General features: G+C 35.9%; 1 protein-coding gene across 3 annotated transcripts; it reads left to right on the forward strand.

Moving 5' to 3' along the window:
• Positions 1-4523: 4523 nt before the first annotated feature.
• Positions 4524-19591, forward strand: LOC113068103 (tetraspanin-11-like). 3 transcript variants are annotated; one of them, XM_026240703.1, is made up of 9 exons: positions 4524-4655; positions 6751-6842; positions 9620-9811; positions 12033-12107; positions 12312-12416; positions 12952-13110; positions 13685-13771; positions 15873-15997; positions 19377-19437. In XM_026240703.1, the coding sequence occupies exons 2-8, from the start codon at positions 6756-6758 to the stop codon at positions 15948-15950; spliced, it is 783 nt and encodes a 260-aa protein (XP_026096488.1). In that variant the 5' UTR covers positions 4524-4655; positions 6751-6755; the 3' UTR covers positions 15951-15997; positions 19377-19437. The 3 variants fall into 3 exon arrangements, with proteins under 3 accessions (XP_026096488.1, XP_026096506.1, XP_026096498.1); XM_026240713.1 differs by lacking the exon at positions 4524-4655 and adding an exon at positions 4762-4882; XM_026240721.1 differs by lacking the exon at positions 15873-15997 and having other exon boundaries at positions 4529-4655; positions 19377-19591.
• The last annotated feature ends 2660 nt before the right edge of the window (positions 19592-22251 follow it).

Raw genomic sequence — 22251 nt, forward strand, 5'->3', positions numbered from 1 at the left:
GCCTACATCTTGACCTTGGTGTTTCTAAGGCCATACATACATACATATATGTATATGTGTGTGTATATATATATATATATATATATATATATATATATATATATATATATATATATATATATACTATACGCATAGTTTCCAGATTGTAAGAATCGCCTTTCTTAAATTTCCTTTAAAAAAAAAATGTTCATAAAATGTATATTGCATTACTTACATTATGTTGGGTATCCCAGAGTCTAAAAATAACTAAAAACAATGAACTTTTAAGACTTTAGAATGCTTTTCATGAGAACTGATAAACAACATTTTAACATTTTATTTTTCTACATTCTTATTTGAATGTTGAAAATGCTACATATGCTTTGAGTCTCAAAGACCCCATACATATTTAATGTCACATACATACATACAGTACATATATAAATGTAACCATATAAATGTATAAAAATATGTAATTATTTGATACAAAATGAACACATAAAAAACTATATATATATATATATAGTTTAATTCAGTGTACTGAAATAACTCAAACTAAAAAACTAAAAAAAAAAAACATATGGACATTTAAAAAAATGGCAAACATTGAAATAAAAAATACTAAAATGGTCTAAAAAAATCTTTCTAAATTATAATATAATGATACTAAAATAACACTGAACGCCATTTAATGCAAATACATATATTTTCATTACTGTATCTTTCTACATTGTGTTTTTGCTGGATTCACATTTCAGGTTATTATTCTCATTATGCATATATAATTAGACATCCATTGATTTAAGGTAATGCATTTTTATTTGTTTTAGACTGCAGCACAAGACCAGCCCCATAAAAAATATATCTTTACACAAAATCTTTATTCTTTGCATTTATTTATGGTTAGATTAGAAGAAACTTTACCAGCAGCTGTTGTTTGTGCCAATCTAAGCCCACAGTGGAGCGAGTTCACCAGTGTCTGTATACACAGAGAGGTGTGGGATTCTAGATTTGGAGTCGAACGGCGGCCCCCTCGTTGTTTTTACATGCCACCCACTCATCTGCTTGTGTAATCCCTGGAGCTAATGTGGGAGGCAGTCCTGGCCAGAACATATACTCTTTCTCTCACACACAAACATACACTTTAAAGAGTTTAAAGATCAATATCCTCTCCAAATATCCAAAAAAAAAAAAAAAACACGTGGAATTAGCAATGAAAATCATATTTTCTTAGTACTGAAAATGTAAACAAAATAAATTCAATCAGTGCTGGTTTCAGAGCACTCACAGTAATGGAGCTCATGGTGTGATCTACCAGACTGAAATAAAGGTACACTCTGTTGTATCCTGCTGAGAGGACTTCCAACACATGGGCTGCTCATGTATAAAACTGAAGGACGGATGCCCACGCATGCTGAGTAATACCACACACTCGCACACAGCACCACAACACCATACACTGTCAATCACACACACACACACACACACACACACAGTCATGCATGCTTAAAACATTTCTAGGAGAAAATGTGGGCAGCAAACAGCAAAACACTAATTATTTTCTAAATTTCCAGAAGCCTGTTGCTCTTTTTCTGGCATTGAGATGGTTTGTGTAAGTAAGAATCCTTGAATCACATATATTTTTCGTTTCAGTTGTGTTCTCTTGCTCTTAAAGGAATAGTTCACCCAAAAATGAAAATTTGAAATGTAGATGAGTTTGTATCTTCATCTGAACAGATCTGGAGAAATTTGGCATTACATCACTTGCTCACCAATGGATCTTTGCAGTGAATGGGTGCCATCAGAAAGACAACACAGTAACCCACAAGTAATGGATGTAATCGACAGACTGATTTCTTTGTACTCATCAAATCCATCCGTAAGATGTTTTTAATGTCAAACCATTGCTTCCAACTAAAATACAAGTCCTCTCTCAATGTTGCTTTCTCTAGTGAAAAAGTGATTTCTTCTGAATTAGGAAAGAAATATGCACAGATCAAGCACTATTTACAAAACAAAGCAGGTCTGATTATATATATGTTGGTGGATTTTGATGTGAGAGGAAAATTGGGGATAGACTTTTTCACTGGTGGAAACATTATTATTGGATTATCTTAATGATGGATTTCTTTCTTGTTTCACAAGATGTTAATTGATGGGAGTTGTGGAACACTTGTGGATTGTTGTGATGCTTTAACAACTGTATAGACTCTGATTCTGACGGCACCCATTCACTGCAGAAGATTCACTGATGTAATGCTACATTTCTCCAAATCTGTTCTGAGGAAGAAACAAACTCACTTCTTGAATGTCCTGAGGGTGTGTGCATTTTAAACAAATTTTTATTTTTGGGGTGAACTATTCCTTTAAAAAAATTACCAAACAGTTTTTGGTTTTTTGGTTGCATGTCTTTATCTGTGTGTTGAAACGGTCCTGAAACAGCAGGATTGTCCTTGGCCTTGTTGTTGGTCTGCTAAATGAAAGCCTTTTCTGAGACTTGATGGAGGAAGTGTGTGCGTGTACATTTCTGATCTGTGAGTCAGTAGGTTTCTTTTGTCCTTTTACTACCCCGAGGGCTGTTGTCATGTTTTTGTTCACACATATACACACAAACTCCTGCCGTCCACCATGAAGGTGCCATTTCATAGTTTAGAACTGAGGACGGCATGAGGACACAACAATAAAATAACGGGAGCAGTAGAGAAAACCAGATAGAACAAGGTAGGAATCACAATAAGACAAATTCAAAAGGATAAACATCAGTTCAAAGGGCTGAGCTCCTTTTCAAAGTTCTCTGTCATCTGCTGCATTGTTAATGTCATGCTTTCTTGCCATCTTCTCTGTGTTTGTATGTTTGTTGTCCCTCATGTTACCGCTTGTGCATGGATTTCCATCTGATTTGACTTCCAGAATGAAAACTTGGTGCAGAACTCTAATCTCAAATACAATGCACTTTAGTTTGTGTTCATTTCCATTAGAAGCCCTAACAGAGGCAGAATACAGATTAGCGATGACATTTCTCACTTTGAGTGCACGGTTTCTTCACTCTCTCAGTAGACTCTTTCCATTAATTCAGACGTGATGGATAACATTTCCTCTCTAATGCTGTTTCAGCTGGGAAACTGTCACAGACAGGTAAATGTGGCTTATATCTTTTGCCTGTGGCATTGTGTGTTCTCCTAATGGGGTTTTGACTTTATAGAGTTACTGGGATTGAGGTTTGAAAGAGAAAGGCACACAGAGGTATCTCTGTGCACTAAAAAACAGAGAGTACAAGTGTTGTTTGAGATCAAATGGAGAGTCAACAGAAAGTCGAGCTGCATGCATTGAGAAACTGTCAAGATTATTTCCATAATGTGAACGATTTCACAAATGTGAAATACTGACATCCATTGGGAAGCATAATTTACCATGTCCCTGCCTTTTCCTAGCTTTTATCACAGCTGGGGGACATTGACAGATGTAGGTACTTAAAATATTGGTAAAAATCTTTATGACAAATCTATACTTTCTTAAAGCTTCCATGACTTTAAAATAATGTTCTAAACATTAAAAACACAAATGCAACATAAAAAACACTCTTGGACACAAACTATTGCAAAAATAAGAAAAATGTTTGCAACAGAAATAATTGTTTGTGTTGGGAAAGCCCATTTCCCAATGAATTATAATATGATTTTGACTCTATAATATAATATAACATGCTTAAAATATAAATTTGGAATAAAATATAATAATTATAATAAATTTAATATATACAATAATATACGCTTTCTCCATGTTATAAGATAATTATACTATCATTAATAATTAATTATTTATACTACAATTTATTTAGCTTGTTTCACATGCAGCTAGCCATATTTTAGACATGTTCATACATGTTCAAATTCACAATAAACTATGTAATTTTAGACAACATCTGTTTCTTACCTGTTTTTTAAATTTATTTTTATGTAGGCTACTACTGACAAACATGCATCAATTTTGTTATAACTGTGTAATCATAATGATTGGAACTTTAAATGCAATTAAATTACATAAATCTTAAAGGGGTAGTTCACCACAAAAAAATGATAATTTCTTATTATTTTTCTCTATTGAGCAGAAAAGAAGATATTTTGAAGAATCAAACAGAAGCTGAAAAAAAATAATAATATGGAAGTCAAAGCATGGCTAGCACCAACTGCTTGGTTAGCCTACCAACATTCTTATTATTATTCTAATATCTTATCTTGTGTTTGGAATGTTCTGTCATTTTTAGATGAACTATCCCTTTAATTGCAGGCCTAAATATTTCACAGTTTAAAGATTAACAGGTTTTTACAGCTGCATTCTGTTAAAATGACATTACTTACAGTATTCAACAGCACTGCACGTTTGGAGATCACGTGAGTCCAGTTCAAATTCAACCCTTGGAGAGAAAACAAGGGATATTTTTCAATGAATGCGACAAAGCAACTTACTCAAAAGCACTAATAACAGTTATTAGTCCATGAGCAGCCTCTGGAGATGACCAGCTCGCTGTATTTAATCTCGTTAAATGAAGGGGCGGGCTGTAGTTGTAGTTCCTCCTCACATCCTGCGCTGACCCCCCGATACCCCCACCGACTGATCAAGCGCCTGCGGAGCAACAAGCCTCGCTGCCGGTGAAAAGACCTTTATCTGCTGTTAAGGTAAGTTTGAACACGCTATGCTTTCTCTTTGTGCGATCGGCAGAGACATTGGTGCTTGTCCCAAACGCAGAATAAGAGAAAAAATAACTAAAGTGTGCATCATACCACGCAGTTTTATTTTGTTGATGTTCTTTAGCGCGGAAAGAGTGTCGCAGGATCAACGTAACTTAACTGAAAACGCGTTTTGCGGTAAAGTGTAAGGCCAAAGTCCGGGGGAGGAAAGAAAGGTAATCGGCTGCATTGAATCACCACGTCTCATTTTTTACCGGGACAACCACCATTGCGTTCATTGTAGTACAGTATGTGGGGTGTTGAAGGAAGAAGGATAATAACATACATTGAAATAACTGAAATGCACAGGAGTAATTTCTCATGATTTTTAGTCACATCGCTCTGAAATCAAAATAATCCGTGGCTTTAAAAAATATATATTTTTTTTGAGTCAAGGTGTTAGCACAACAACATGTAACCGCAAACTCTCCTTAACACAAAGGTAACTTACCAGAGCGAAAGTGAAACGCTGTTGGCCTACAAATAGACCAAAGAACGCTTTTCAACTTGCTTTAACCTTTAAAAAACCCACGATGATGTCAGTAAAAATTTTACTAATTTTAACCATGAGAAACTGCTACACTATAAATCTGTTAAATAGGACAATATATGTAATTTTACGCTTACAAATGCCAATTTTTTCTTAGAAGTAAAGCGTAATATATCCACAAAGACTACTTTACAGCAAAAGCCCATATTATATTCAAGAAGATAATACCCTGAGAGGAAAAAAACTAACAAACCAAAAAAAATAGTTTGGTAGACTCATGTTAAAACTTCACTCAAAGAGACCAGCAAACCAGCTAATTTTATTTTTCTTCAGCTATATGGAGGCTACTTTATATTGTTAAAATAGTTTTTAAGACGCCTTAAAGTTTGCTGCAAAAAAGCAAAAAGACGATAAAGTCCCCTATTTAATGATAGCCTATAGGCCCTATGTAATGTAAAAGTTTACTTTTAATAGCACCTATATTATTATATTAACAGTATAATGAATGTTTAAACTATATCTAATTTTACTGCTTTCATTAAGAAACATCTATTGGTTTGGTTTAAGTTTAATATTTTATTAAACTTTTAAATAATGCAATATTTCTTTTGAAGTAAATCAGCATGTGGTTCAATAATAGGCTACAGCATTTTTGAAGTAAATCAGTATATGGAGTAAATAAGAAGACCTGGCTTTTGAATTCTTGTGGTAACCCATAACGACACAAAGCCTGCATGTGTTCCAAATCCCAGCCAAAGCCATCGGCCTGTCAACCGCATAGATGAGAGGAAATTTGTCTTTATCATGCAAGACCCTCACAGTGAGGTGAATAATAAATGCAAATGCAATGAATAAAACATTATTTTGAACTAAATCCTAATTTCAAATTCAAAATTCTGCACTTGGTGTCCGTCACCATCATAAATAATCAGCTCAGTGCACAGGTAAATAACACTTTAGAAAAAGCACTCTAAGTGATTACCACTGACACACAACAAGGCCTTTCTCCATACATTTACAACACGTGATCAGCAAATCAATATGTCCTCGCAGTCATTCTGAACAACTTCTTTAAGCCTCAGTATCTGAAAGAAATCTGTGAAAATCCAGTCTATAGAATCCATTATAGCAGGGATTTTTTTAAATAACAGAACGTGTCAGTCACCTTTCTAATCTGGTGCTGCATTCGCTGTCCTAAAGATTTTTCAAACCAGCAGTGTGGGTTGGACTGTTTGTAGTTTTTTTTTTTTTTAGCCATTTCAAACTGAACACCCTCATTTTATACATACATGGCTGCTGTTTTGACACGCACCTCCTCCACACTAGGCCCTGAGACGTGAGCGTGTCGTCTGTCTGTGGCAGAAACCCACGGGCCACAGCTGTTAATTAACATGTCATGGAAAGGAACAGTGTTTGACTGCCATCTTTCCAAAAGCCTGTTTATGCTCCTGCCCACCTCCTTTTCTTTGTCCTTTTCCCATTTTGCTTCGTAAATTCACAAAGAGTGAGCCACAACTCTGTTCCACACCGTTTTTTTTTCTCTTTCACCAACAGGAGAGATGGGCAGCTTGTATAAGGATGAGCAGGGCGACTGGATCACGGTGTGTCTCAAGTACCTCCTCTTCGTCTTCAACTTCCTGTTTTGGGTGAGTCTCTCTCTGTTCCGCTTTGCTGCTTGAAGGAATAACACTCCCCAAAATAAAAAATGGCTGAAAATGTACTCACCCTCAAGCCATCCATGATGTAGATGAGTTTGTGTCTGAATTGTAACAGATTTGGATAAATTTAACATTACATCACTTGCTCACCAATGGATCCTTTGCAGTGAATGGGTGCCGTCAGTATGCGAGTTCAAACAGCTGATTAAAACGTCACCATAATCTTTAAGAGATTCACATTATTTCAGCCCATCAGTTAATATCTTATATTCTTAATATCTGAAGTGTAAAACTATGTGTTTGTCAAAAATCCATTTTGAAGTATTTTATCTTCAAACAACAATACTGAATCTATAATATTGCTTTCTCCAGTAAAAACATTGTTTTGTCTGAATCAAGAGAGAAATATGCACAGTTCAAGCATGGTTTACAAGCAGAAACATCCAAACACAACGGGATAGATTTTTTTTTGACTGGAAGAAGCGATATTACGGATTATGGATAGTATTTTGAAGAGATGGTTTACAGTTAAAAAGCTGATTTTAGGCTGTTGTTTCTCTTTGTCATACATTTTATTTCCATATTCTGTTGTAGGCAGCATTCTTATGTAATATCAGATGCAGTGAGAGACAAATGACAAGGAGATGGAAGAAAAACTGTGTATGTGAATGAAAGAGCGTGACGTTCAAATCATAACTTAAATCTAAGTCTTGTCCCATCATCTTAAAAGTGAAGTGAAGTGAAGTGACATTTAGCCAAGTATGGTGACCCATACTCAGAATTTGTGCTCTGCATTTAACCCATCCGAAATGAACACACACGGATCAGTGTGTGCTCTTGTCCCCCCCTTACTGAACAAGTACATTGCCCTCTAGAGTTGACTTTGTTTCTGAGTGGAGAAAGATAAACCTGCTGTCTGAGCAAAAGCATTTCTCAATATGAAGTATTATTTAATTAAATTCATCTTTATAGTTACATCTCTACTGCAGTTTCAGACAGATGGATTTATTCCATGAATCCTGGACCAAACAAGAGAAGTCCAGGAAATGATTCAGAACCACACCTTCATCCAGAATGCACAACCCTGAGCATGTTTCCACTCATTTAAAGGGGTAGTCCACCCACAATTAAATCCTGTCATCATTTCTTCACTCTCATGTTACTCCAAACTTGTATGACTGACTCTCTTTTACGGAACACAAACAGAGAAGTTCTGAGTAATGCACTGGTTGTTTTTGTCGTTGTGTTGCTTCAAATATTAAAAAGGACACAAAAGCACTATAAAAGAGGTTTTTACGCATCTCAATCTGTATCTAACTCAAAATTCTTATTCACTTTCTTTATATTCACATTTTGTGTTGCCTGGGGGGGGGAAGAGTCATGCAAGTTTGAACCGACATTGGTGAGTGAGTAACTGATGACTCATTTTCAATTTTGGGTGAACAATTCCTTTGGAGCTTAACCTCTAAAATATATTAACTCTAGTGATTCGTTCAATGCAGATTCTTTTGTTAAGAAATTTCCTCCTCGAACTCTGAGTCCTCATTGTGTGTGGTATGCAAGCAGCTCAGGGGGGGCAATAAAGAGACCGTGGGACTTAGGGATTGTTGTTTGAGTTTTGGAATTGGATGGTGTCATGGAAAGAACTGGAAGTGTTGAAGGGAGGAGTCTTTTTGGAATTTCCCCAGTTTCTGACTTGGATAGATCTGAGAAACGTATAAATGAGTGTGTTTGCATATAGATTAATGGGGTCTTTACTTTGCACAGCACTACACAGGTGTAGAATTAACCTGTGCTGAAATCCCAGGGTAAATGAATGATTATTTGAGTTGGTTAAATAATGACACGCCTGTCAAACAATGAAATAATTGTTTATCGTTCGAAACAGGGGTTTCAGTTTGATGTGTATAATTAACGCCATTGTTTTTTTTTTACTTGGGCGACCTTCTCATCATTGTTTTTCCCTAACCATCTATCCAAAACTACAGTTTTTGTCTTTAATTTGAAGACTTTTCAGACTTTTCAGACTTACAAAGATCTTTTTATCTTCGTTATCGTTATTGCCTAAAAATCATTTGATTTCATCTTTTTCCCTCAGTTCCACTTCCCACGTTGTTAAAAAACCAAAACTAGTCATACAGTGGATGTATTTTTTAAATTACATCAAAGTTAAATTGAAATTTGCAAAGAAAATTCTTACACTTAGGCCATCCAAGATGTTTATGAATTAGTTTATTTATTCAAATAGATTTGTAGAAATGTAGCTTCACATCACTTGCTCACCATTGGTTCCTCTGCAGTGAATGGGTGCCGTCAGAATGATCTATGAGTTCAAACAGCTGATAAAAACATGACACGAATCCACATGGTTAAGAAACAGTCAAAACTAGTCATTTTTAAATGTGCATCAATATTTTAAATACATTTTAAATGAATGTAAATAAAAATTTATATAAACAGAATTAGAACGATATTTCTGTTTGTGTGTGTGTGTGTGAGTGTGTGTGCGCTGTCCCATTCTTCATTAAGCAAATGTTTCATTGTGAAAGGTTCAAAATGTGTGCTGTCGTGTGTATTCCTATACATCATAAAGTTCTGGATGTTCAGAACAAGCCATTTTTGTGACTTACTCATGATAAATGGTATATTTGTTTCTAAATTGGACATTTTGTCTTTGATTTCATTTTATTTTACCCGTTTAAACTTGTAATATGTGTATTAGAGCAAACGTTCTGATATCTTGAGATGCTTGTTTTCTCTTCCAGATGGGCGGCGGGGTGGTGATGGGTGTCGGGGTCTGGACGCTGGTCGATAAAGGAGAGTACCTGAGCCTGCTGGCCTCTAGTACATTCGCTGTGTCCGCCTACATCCTGATCCTGGCAGGAGGGCTGGTGATGGTCACTGGGTTCTTGGGCTGCTGTGCCGTCATACGTGAGCAGAAGAGCTGTCTGTCCACGGTGAGAGAATAGAGATGAATGAGAGGACATCATGTTGTGCCAATTTATCCATTGTGCTCCTCTCATTAGATATAATTGCACTAGATCCCGGCCTCTTTTTGGTCATCTCAGTTATTGTTGCCTGTAAGTCGAGGTGGGCGGCACTGAGTGTCCATAGACAAAGCAGAAACGGCTCCATGGCAGCCGTGACAAATGAGCTGACAGGCATCTGCTTTCTCTCCATTTTTTAAAAAGATAGTACCATGTGTTTGTTCAAAAGAGAGAACGAGACAAGCAAGGTTGTGACTGCCACTGCAGCAGTGCTATTTATAGCCCACTCTCACTGAATCTGTATGAATCTACGGACGAGCGCCACTTCGCTAGGAATTAGCAATGAGGATATTGCCGTTGCTGGTCTGATCTGAGTGCGTTGCATTATGGGAAAAACATAGAAAAATGTCCACACGCGACAGCTGCTGTGAGGTTAACAGCTGTTCAGTGCGCTACTTGTTTGAACAACCTTGAATCGGCTCATTTAATTTGCTACTGTGCTCATGTTGGTGTTTATATAAATTACATCCGACTTCCTGTCCTTTCTTTCGACCTCCATAAGAGAATTGCCAAATATATGAATGTGTTTGTACAGAGTATTTGTGTTTGTTTGCTCTAAATTATTCTTTTTGGTCTACAGTCTCTGTGTGTAATTGCATATTTCTGTTCTTTGCTTATATTGAATTCTGCTGATTAAAGCTGCAGTCGGTAACTTTTGACGCTCTAGCGGTTAATAAACAGAACTGCTTGCGTCTTGCGGAAGAACATCGTAGCCGGAACTACTTCTCTCTGTTTATGTCTATGAAGAATCACAAAGGTACTGGGTTACTCCGCCGTGGTATCCCCAAAGCAATCTAAAATAGTTTGAATATAAACACTTATTATAGGTGCACCCTAGTGATTCAGGACAAGCTAAAAACACGGTTTGGAAAATGGATTCATGGTGTACTCGCTTATTATATACATTTTTCAACATTTTGAACACAAACAAAGTTACGGACTGCGGCTCTGATTGGTTGTTTCTTAACGGGAGCGATGGATTTCTGCAAATGGCAATAGGACCACTGGGAGGAGCCAGAGGAGCTTGATTTTTTTCACAGATTATCTGTGTCATATTCTACTGTCAGGACATAATGACAGGTTTAATAAATATGTAAAAAATATATTTTTACAAAAGTTACCTACTGCAGCTTTAACGTGATGGGACCCAGTAGTGAACAACACAACAAACTCTGTTTGTGTTTTCAACACAATGAAATTGTCACTACACAGTGCACAACACAGTTTGTTTCCGTTGTGATGTGGAGATTTTGTTGTGTTGTGCACTACTGAGCCACCATAGATTAGTGATGGAAACTGACTTTTCAGTACTCGCAGTGCAATAAAAATAGAAATAAGTGTGTGCACAGAAAGAGATGGTGAGTTTGAGTTATGTATAATATTGTAAAAAAAAAATCTGTTTGTTGCTTGGTTTGTTTTCAATTACACCACAAGAAATATTTGGGGTTGTTATCACCCACTCTCTCTCCCTCCACAATAAACTGTGACGGCTTATTCAGTCATTTATTGCTTTATTCTCCTCTGAGGAAAATGTCACCGTGTCTTTTATTTTCATCTGTCAGGCATCTCCACCTCTGAGCAAGACATTTCTTAGAAACCGGTTTTATTTACTTTAGCCCCATGACAGGGAAAATATGGTTACATTTTGAAGCATTTTGAATGTTGTTTGTTGGTGTGTGTGAATAAACCACCCTGTTGTAAGATATTGTTTGTTTTAGAGGGAAGCCATTTACAATTGTTACTGATAAAGATAAAGGCAAATGCAACTAAATAATGAAACATTTTCTGCACAAAATATCCATAATGCATTAGTTTTTTGGCGACCTTTTAGCTTTTCGTTTAACGAATCCAGTTAAATTCAAGTCAAATTAAATGTTAGCAAAAGTTTTTTTAATTCAATTTTAGTTTTATAGATCATCTGCTTGGCATTCATGACTTTCTATAATAACTATAATATGAATTCTGATTTCATGTGTATTTCCTATGGATATTTATGCTATCAGCATTTTATCATTTGTATAGCATATCTATAGTGGCAATGAGTGGATTTCCTGTTTTCTGTAAAGGATGTTGTATGATTTTTGTGCATTAATTATATTTGTATTGTTTATTGGTTCCTGTCTTCTTGCAGTACTTCTCCTGTCTGCTTCTGATCTTCCTAATTGAGTTGGTGGCTGGTGTTCTGGCCTACGTTTATTACCAGGCGGTGAGTGAACTCAGACACACTTTTAGACAACATCGCTACAAAACAAAGCTCTACCAACCTCCAAATTGCTTTTATGATGGATCTAGTTGTAGGACTATACCCGACTGGTGAGATGAGACATTTGACAGATGACACTGCATACTGCTCACACTCTATCTTTTTGTTCATTTCTCTCTGTCTTTCTCTTCTCTCCGTCTCTCGCAGCTGAGTGAAGAGCTGAAGCAGCACTTGAGCAAGACGATGACGGAGAACTATGCCCAACCTGGAAAAGAGAGCATCACTCAGTCTGTGGACAGACTACAGCAGGATGTGAGGAACGCCAGATCACAGCATGTTACTAGACATTTTCACATCTATTTTTTTTTTTTTGCTGTGAACACAAATTTCAGAATCATTTTTTTTTTGACAGTAATGAAATTTAAATAATTCACAAAAAAAATTGACAATAAACACTGCTAGAGATGGGAAATTCAGTAGCTTTATTTTATTTTATTTTATAATGTCTTTATTTATCTTTTTTTGCGTTTATTTCATTATTTTTTTTATTTTTTTATTTTGTTTTTATTAATTAATTCAATTTTTATTCCAATATCATTTATTTGTTTTATTTAAAAATAAAATGCTATAATTTTTATTTTGCCTGTTTTTAATGTAGTATAAATGTATTATTTTTTATTTATATTTTATTTTATTTTATTATTAGCACTTTAATTTAATTTAAACTAGATGCACTCAACAGTGTACTGCCTCTAAACATCATGTAAAATCCTTGCTGTGCACAAAGTGCAGAAATACAGTTACTCCATACCTTTAAAACCATAAATCCCTCATCCTAACCTTCCAGTTCAAGTGCTGTGGGAGCAACAACTCATTTGATTGGACACACAGTGTGTACATCATGTCCCAGCAAGCGGAGAAGCGGTTGGTCCCTGACAGCTGCTGTAAGACCATCACTCCTCAGTGTGGAATGAGAGACCACCCCTCGAACATCTACAAGGTGGAGGTGGGTCAGATACTGTTAACCTCAAAGCAACCCCCACACAACGATTACGCAACATGTGTCTATTCATCTGTACTTAACGTGCTTTACAAAACACATGCTTAGATTCTTCCTCATTGTCTGTGGGAACTACACTATGCCTGTGAACCAAATTATCCTAAAGTGTTTGATGCGCCCCTTGGGGGTCATTTAGACTAAGAAAGCACAGCTGTGAGCAAAGCAGGTGTGACTGGTAACATATATGAGCTTGTAAAGTGTGAGGTAACACTGCAGTTAACGGCTGCCAAGCTCTCTGTGTACATTCTTTGGGAACCGACCTCCGGTGTGATACATGATACAATACAGCACTGGTTTTACTGGCCTCTAGTGGGCCATTAGTTTTACTCTGTATTTGATATGTTGTGGCAGTATCCACGATACTGTCTATTAAATCACACAATAAAAAATCAGTAACTCTTTATAAGTCTGCAAAATAAATCAATTTACACATCCACATATGCGCGTTGACACCAAGAACATGATATATACAGTAAACTGGAACTGTTAACAGAGTTAACAGTGCTGTGGTCTCTCACAGGGCGGCTGTATCACTAAACTGGAGCAGTTTCTGGCAGATCACTTGCTCATTATTGGTGCTGTGGGAATAGGCGTGGCCTGTCTACAGGTAAGCCCCGCCCTCCTCAGGTATGCTGTGCAATTAAAGGGATAGCACACTCAAAAAATGGTTTACTCAATGTCATGTTGTTCTTAAAACATGTTAACTGTATATATATATATATATATATATATATATGTATGTTATTTTGAGCTCAACTCAACATGCATATAACCTGCATATTATATTTTTTATGTTTATGTCCAATTACTGTGAACTATATCTCAGAGAAACAGTAGGAACAATGGATCATTGAGGTGGTTCAATAACATGAAAGCCTTCACTAAAATAGCTAATGCAATGACCTGCGGGCAATCGTTTAATGGACTCTGTTTTCACCCTCGACCGGTAATACGCATTGTAGTCACACAGAGCACTGCCTGCTGGGTAAAAATAGGTGGAGACCACATGCAGGTTTGAGAAAATGAAAGACAGGGAGATCGAGAGCTCTTAGCTTTAAGTGCAGAACTCGCAGTGAAAGTGCTGCATTCACTGCAGGGGTGCAGAGGGCCATTGATCTGTTGTTTCCCTTCAATAAACTCTGTATATAAACACCTCTGAAATCTGAGTCCAGCTCCGACCTCATATTGATTCTCTGAGCTGGGAGGGATGTGTAATAACCACAGATTATACTTTTGAGAAGTTTATCCCACTCTTTAATGTTTTTATATGTCGTTTGGTATTGAAGCATATTTCCATTTTTCCATTAGCTTTTTTATTTATTTATTTTAGAAACAAACTTGTTTATATTTCACAATTTGAATTTTTATTCTGAGAATTGTGGATTAATATTTCAATTGTATTTTTTTTTTATATATTTGTATTATATTTAAATTCTTATACAATATAAAGTGGATTATATATTGTATATTGCACAATATGTTTATTTCTTCTCTACCAATGCAGATTTCTTTAGAATTGCAAGGAAAAAAAGTTCTACCTTAAGCTTTTAACAACTGATAAGAATAGCATATTTCTATCTCACAACTGCAAATTATAAACTTACAATAAGGCTGTTTCTCTCAAAATTGCTGGTTTTTATCCTATAATTCAGACTTTTTTTCTTAGAATTGCGATTAAGTAGTCAGAATTGTGAAATATAAACTCAGAATTTGCAAGAAAAACTCAGAAATGTGAGATTAAAAGTCACACCTTTAGCTTTTAACATCTTATTAGAACACTGCATTCTTCTCAAATGTTTTGAATTTGCAGTGTATAGTATGCAGATTGTAGAGTATGGTATGTAGGATACAGTCTATACTTAGAATCACATACTATGTAGTATACTGGATGTTATAGCAGGTCTCAGCTGCTGGTCATGTGATTATTACATCCAGGAAATGTGAAGCTCTGGAGTGATTAGGTGACTAAAAATAAATCCTGCGTTGAATTTAATGTAATGATTTTACTGTAAAAAGCCACAGTGTAGCTTGAAGCAGCTCTAGAGGCAGAGCTAATTAAATTTATCCTCTTCAGTGATCTTTCATTATTAGTGTCATTATGGCTGTAAACACAGTGCTCTGCAGGGGTCTAGAGCATCGGTTCACATTCATAACATACTGTAACAAATCGTTTGGTTTTATCTTTTCTGTGTAATCACAGCAGTGTATTTTTGAAGAAACTACTTAAAACTAGCTTGATAAGCTACAGCACAAGCCACTCATCATTTAAAGGAATAGTTAACCCAGAATAAAATTCAGTCAGTATTTACTCACCCTCAAGTTGTTCCAAACTTGTGAATTTCTTTCTTTTGCTGAACACAAGACTTTTTGAAGATTGTGCGTAACCAAATAAAACGCTAGAAAACACAATGAATTTTGTTACAAAGCATCATTTAACATATTTCACTTCAGAAAACAAGTTATTATTATTTAAAAAGGTGATAAGCTCAACTCTTTATCTTTCCCCGAACATCTTTTTCTGAGGTTGTCTGAAGAAAAAACACTATTTCAGGGATTTGTAATGTTTGTCTTAAATTACAGCATGTGTCTCTGTTTTGTCTTGGTTTTGTTTGTCTTTGTCTCTCTCTCGATCTTTGTCTTTTTCCTTTTGGTTGTATCTTTCTTATCTGTTGTTTCTGTGTGTGTGTGTGTGTGTGTGTGTGGTGTAGCTGGTAGGAGCAGTGCTGACTGCCTGCTTTATTTATCTGCTTTATAAAGAAGAGGAAGAAGACTTTTCTGATGTTTGATTGGCTAGTGCCAATGTTTGACTCCTGAAGCGCTATGCAATGAGAAGGTCGGCCGTTTGATTTTGTGCTCGTGTGTGTGTGTGTTTGTGTGTGTGTGCATGTCCACATGCCTTGTTCCTGTCACTTCATGTCCACCTCATGCTTTCTGTATGACTTATGTGTGTTTGGCATGAAACCAGCATTCTTACTCAAGACACGCTGAATGCTGCATGGCAAAAAATGAACAAAAACTCACAACTAATCTCATCAAATACCATTTTATTATGTTAAACATTTGTGTTTTGAGACCAAAATCATTTCATAAGGGCATAAGGCAGATAACTGAATATGTTCATGTTAAAAAAACCTGTATTTTTGAGAATAAGTAGACTGTGTCGACCGTTTATCTGATACAGCCTTTTACCTGCAACCTGCTGTGGGACTCCCAGTGTGTCAGATCTATTTCAGGCTTCTCTCTTCCTGTCTATTGTATCCCTTCCTCTGGACCCAGACTGCTAGAAAAAAGAACTTTTAAAAGGTGTCAACATATCTGCTCAGAAAAAAGCCTGTTTGTCCCTAGCTTTTTGTGTAGGTCTGCTGATTGTGATGAAGTCTCATCTCTGGGTTTGTTGTCTATCAAGCCTTTCTCCCGTGCAGTTAATCCCACTTTCATCCGGCTTTATTTTCCTCTGGAGTAGCATTAGAAGTGCTGGCAGACAGCATTAATACTGCTTCTCACTCAGTGCTTTATGACATGGAGGAGAGCTTTTGAAAAGAACAAGCTTTTTAAAACTGAAAATGAAAAATGGACACAAGGGAAAGAATTCTGTAGATTTTCTAAGAGGCTCTTTTCCAAGCAAGAAAAATGAATGAAGACGGGGGCTTTTATGCTCCAAAAATAATAGAGGCATAAAGCATATCATTTTTTGGTAAACTATATTCTACATTTGCTAATGACATATGAGTTATGTGTAAAGATCATTTTATGAGAAATTTACATTATTGTTCATAAGTTCCTCAGTAAGGATTTTTTTTTTTTTCAAATCTTTATGGCATCACAGAAATAGCATTACATTTGAATTTTTTTTTAAATGAGCATAACATTTTGGAATATTATTGTTTTACTATTTTTGAGCCGTCTTGGTGAGCATAAGTGACTTCATGTTCCAACCGCAAACCTTTCAACTATACTGATCATTTGCTGAAATTGATACTTTTCGTTGTGTTTTTAAATCTCTTGTGTATATTTGTGTTATTAAACACTCTAAATTGGCATTTCAAGACATATTTGCACCAAGTTTGGCCTAGTTGACATCAGATATCACTGGTTCTTGTAAATGTCCTTATTTATTTATTGACCCAAGTGCAAATAAAATATTTTCATTTTCTTTGTATTGAAAAGAGCACCTTTGACAAATATCTGTAAAATATCTTCAAAAGAAAGAATATCACATGGGTTAAAGAATAGGTTAGAAAAGGTGAAAAACGTATATTATTCAATCTTAACTTTGGTATAATTTTTTTTTTTCATTCTGAATTAAGTGAATAAAAGTTACACCATACCATGAGCAAGTTTTATGAACTAACCTTCGAATGTTTCCCCTTTTTTAGTCCACATAGTGACAGATATTACAGATCACATTCTGAGGTTCATTTGAGTCCTCTAAAAACACTCATAATCCAGAGATCCTTACTGGGATGTGCCATGAATGCTCATTTACCTTACAATTAACTACAAATTAACCCATTTAAAGTTCATGGTCTTTCCCATAAAAGTAAAGCATTGTTAAGGCGAGGAAACACTTGAGTTGAGCAGCACTCCCAGCTCTGGTTTATTTCTGTGTTTGTGGGTAGGAAGAGGCTCCATCATTTTTGAAGAAACGATCGCCCACCAAGAGCCCTCCTAGGACCCGGCTTCAGATTGTCTTCAGCTTTTTTCAGAGAGAGAGCGAGAGAGAGAGAGAGAGAGAGAGAGAGAGAGAGAGTGAGGAAAAATAAATAGTGGCTGGATGTTGAAACACTATATTTTTAGGGCATGTTTTGTAATTTGTAGACAGAGTTTTCAGAGGTTTGTTAAGATTCTTATATGTTTATCTCCTTCATATTTTAAAGTTGTTTTCCCCACAATTACAGCTAGAGGAATATACTCAGGGTGTTTTTTTATGCCGCCACAAATTTTACAACAAAAATGTACAACATTAACTCGCCTTTGAAGAGTGTGGCTCATTGCAACATTTAAAGTGAAAAGGCATTTTGAAATATGGAAATGGGTAATTCATTTTTATGCTTTTCATTATTAGAGTTTACCACTGGTGTGAACCTGCCTACATGTTTTAGCCTTTATATAGACACGTGCACATACACACACACACACTCCCACACATGCTGATTGACCCAGTTACAACAACACTGCTACCGGCTGCCTTACACCTCGGTTTCCATAGTAACTGTACACCGCTTCCCTCTTCCTCTCCGAGCCTTTTATGAAGAGAGTTTCAACAATTATCACATGGCTTTTAATATATCTGTTTTTAAAGGAATAGCTCACCCCAAAAGTTGCTGAAAATGTGCACACTCTCAGGCCATCCAAAATGAAGATGAGTTTTGGAAAATATTTTACTCACCAATGGATCTTCTGCAGTGAATGGGTGCCATCAGAATCAGAGTCCAAACAGCTGATAAAAGCATCACAAGTAATCCACATTGACTCCACTCCATCAATTAACATCTTGTGAAGTAAAAAGTTGCATGTTTGTAATAAACTAATAAATCATTTAGTTGTTTTTAACTTCAAACTGTTGCTTTTAACTCAAATTTGAGTCCTCTATCCATGATATTGCTTTCTCAGTAAAACAAAATATATTTTTTTTAAATCTTTTCTGAATCAGGAGAGAAATATGCACATACATCAAGCACCGTTTATTAGCAAAAGCAGTCCATAAACATGAATTTATTTACTGGAGTTGTGTGGACTATTGTGATATTATGTGGTTTTTATCAGCTGTTTGGACTCTTATTGTGATGGCACCCATTCACAGCAGAGGAACCATTGGTGAGCAAGTGATATAATGCTACATTTCTCCAAAGTTTTGATCAGGTGTGATGAAGAAACAAACTCCTTTACATCTGGAGGATGACCTGAGGGAAATTTTCTGAACATTTTTATTTTGGCATGAACTAGTCCTGTGAAGTCTTGAACCAAATGAAAAAATGAATCCTAAATCTCAAGACTGACATTGTTGGAGCTCTTTTTATGGAATGTTCTGCTGCCTGATGCCTGCCAGTATCTCATTCAGTACAAGATATTACGGGTATTTGACTAGACAGATGTCCACCAGACAAGAAAGTGTGGCTGATGGCAATTTTTCTAGTCAAATGCAAGACAAATCTTCATCATTTTCATGTTACTTTGATACATTTTAAGTAATCTCTGTCTGTGTCTTTCAGATTTGTGGAATGGTGTTCACCTGTTGCCTGCATAGGCGAATTAAACTGGACCCGTATTGACCGCTCGGAAATGTTATATGCCTTTATTACACTATAAACACACACATCCATGGCCTTACTACTGTGTCCATTTTAAACTGCATGACCAAATGCATTTGCATTCATATAAGGGCTTTATTAACTTTTATTTGCCACATTTTTAAGACAAATGTTGCTAGTGGCATTGCCTCCTTATGATCCTAATATATGGATGTGGGATATTGCCCTGTAGTCATTTCGATCTCAAGGAATAAAAATAAATATTTTTTACTTTGAGTAAATTATAATATTTCAAAATATTTTTATTAACCACATATTCACTTTAAATAGCTAGGTAATGTGCTGTTAGATCTCAAGCAGGTGTGGGAACCTGCTTGTAGGCACAAAATGCAACAGAACAACATTAAAACCAATCCAATAATCATTAACAAATTGAAAAAAAAAAAAAAAAAAAAAAAAAAAATATATATATATATATATATATATATATATATATATATATACACTTTAACATTGCAATAAACAGGTGTCTTTTAAATTCTGCCAATTGTCACACTTCATGTTAAATATCATTCACAAAAAATTTAAATAATAATAAAGCTGCTGTTTGAGCCTTAATGATTTTTCTAATAATGGCAGAATATTATGCTTTTTTTGAAGGAGATTTTACTCCAAGGATGAACTCCAATTTAGGGCCATGTCATGAAACGTTCAGCTGATTGAAGGAAAAGAATGAGCACCATTCCATTGCATTGCAACACAAGTCACAGCTGCAAAATCTTAATGTAGTTGCCACAGCAACATCAGCCTTATTGAAATTCAATGTCATTTGGGTGAAAAATGGTTAGAAAAAGATTTAATGTAACATTCTTGTTTTCTGTTGTACTGATTACCGTCTGTAATCCAATTGCTTTATGCTTATGACAGATTATGCATATTTTAAAAACATTGTCAGTAAAAACATCTCTCATGAACTGCACGTTAAGTCTGTAGGTTTTGATTTAAAATATGCATTTAATCATCCCAGTAGTTGATATAATAGATGTAATCTTTCATTTGAAAACTTATGTATTTGTAGATGGAAATGTGTATGTATTTTCATTAAGAATTCACTTGATTAATTCTTTGCCTTAAGACTGTTGCAAATTTTTGTGGGCAGTAGAGATTTATCTGAAACAGCTGTATGTTTTCAAAAAAATCTATTTCTAATAAACTTATTTTGTTGACGTATTCTTTTTGACTGCTTGTACTGACGTACTGTAGCCAGTAGATGGAGACGAACACAAATAAATTGCTTCAAGGACAAGAACTCATGTTCAACTTTAAATTGAAAATCCACATGATTCTCATGTGCTTTATTTTGGGAAAAGACCAACTGACATGCAGCCACTAATATCCGGATAGTAACTTTCATATCCGGATAATATCCAGATCCAGATTGTCTTTACATTTGACCACAATAAATTTGTCTCTGTTTTGTGTCTCTGTCAGATAAAAATCTGATCTGTAATGCTTTTTCCCTTGTTGCAAACAAATCTGAGGAAGCTCATTTCCTGGTTCCTTTTTGTGATGATGCCATAAAATGTCATTGTTAATATGGATTTGTGTGCATAAGAACAAGACTTTTGAGTTATTGGCACAGTCTTGCATTTTTCTGCCTATTTAAGAGTTTTAATCTTGAGCTGCATTGCAGCCTCTAGCATTTCTAACTGTTCTGTCATCAATTATAAGTAGGTTACTGAAATATTCAATTAGGGTTGAGTAATGATGACTTATGCAACAGATGTTTTCTGCTCACTCACATGCACAATGTGTTTTAAACCACTTCTCGGTGTGCTTTAAGCAATGCAATTGCAATGCATAGATGCAGTTACACTGCAGGGCATCTATCTGATAAATCCAAGCCTCATAAAGCGGATTATTGTGGCTGAAATCCCCCCTCTCATTCCCCCCTGTCATTTCCTCAGGAAACCATGAATAACTGAGTAAAGCATATGAGCGAGCGCAACACCCCCCCCCCATACACCCTACCCTACCCCTGTTTAACATTACCAACAAGTGAGAGTGAATGAAAGACAGCTGGTGATACATAACGCTCCACACACACACCCTGAGATCAAATCTCTGAGTAATGCCACACCTATATGCTTCATTTCATCTGTCTGTCTATCTATCTATCTATCTATCTATCTATCTATCTATCTATCCATCTATCTGTCTATCTATCTGTCTGTCTTTTCATCCATCTGTCCATCTCACAAAATTGCCCACAGTGGAAGTGAAACTGACCTGACATGAATATTTAAACTGCATTGTTCTCAGCAGTAAACATGCTGGAATGTTTCAGTGCATGATCAAAGCTCTGGTAAGACGTCCGTTTAGACAACAAAAGCTGTGGGTGTCAGCGGGACCAGGACCAGAGGCCCGGCACACAAACTGAAACCGTGGTGTGTTCCTGTCAGCTTGCGGAGATGTGTCAGAACCTAAGCAAACGCTGCCAGAGATGAATAGTGCCAGATGTTGCTTCTTGGATCGGAGCCTGGAGAGATGGCCTCCAGACGTCCAGGGAGAAGAGCTTTCAATCAAACCTAAGTCAGATGAGAGAATGTTTTACATCTGTCAGTTCTTCAATGTTCTAAATGAATTAAATGAAATTATGTTTGTCTTTGTCATTGACTAACATTAATGCTGCTTTAGGCCACTGAGTAGATTGTTGTACTTGTAAAATTATTGTTTATACATTGTACACTGAACAATACGACCTTTGGCCTTTACATAATGCAATTCTTGTGTGTCATAGAACTAAACAAATTCTTGATGCAAATTTATACAGATC

This window comes from Carassius auratus, chromosome 4, assembly GCF_003368295.1.
Source record: "Carassius auratus strain Wakin chromosome 4, ASM336829v1, whole genome shotgun sequence".
Classification (NCBI taxonomy): Eukaryota; Metazoa; Chordata; class Actinopteri; order Cypriniformes; family Cyprinidae; genus Carassius; species Carassius auratus.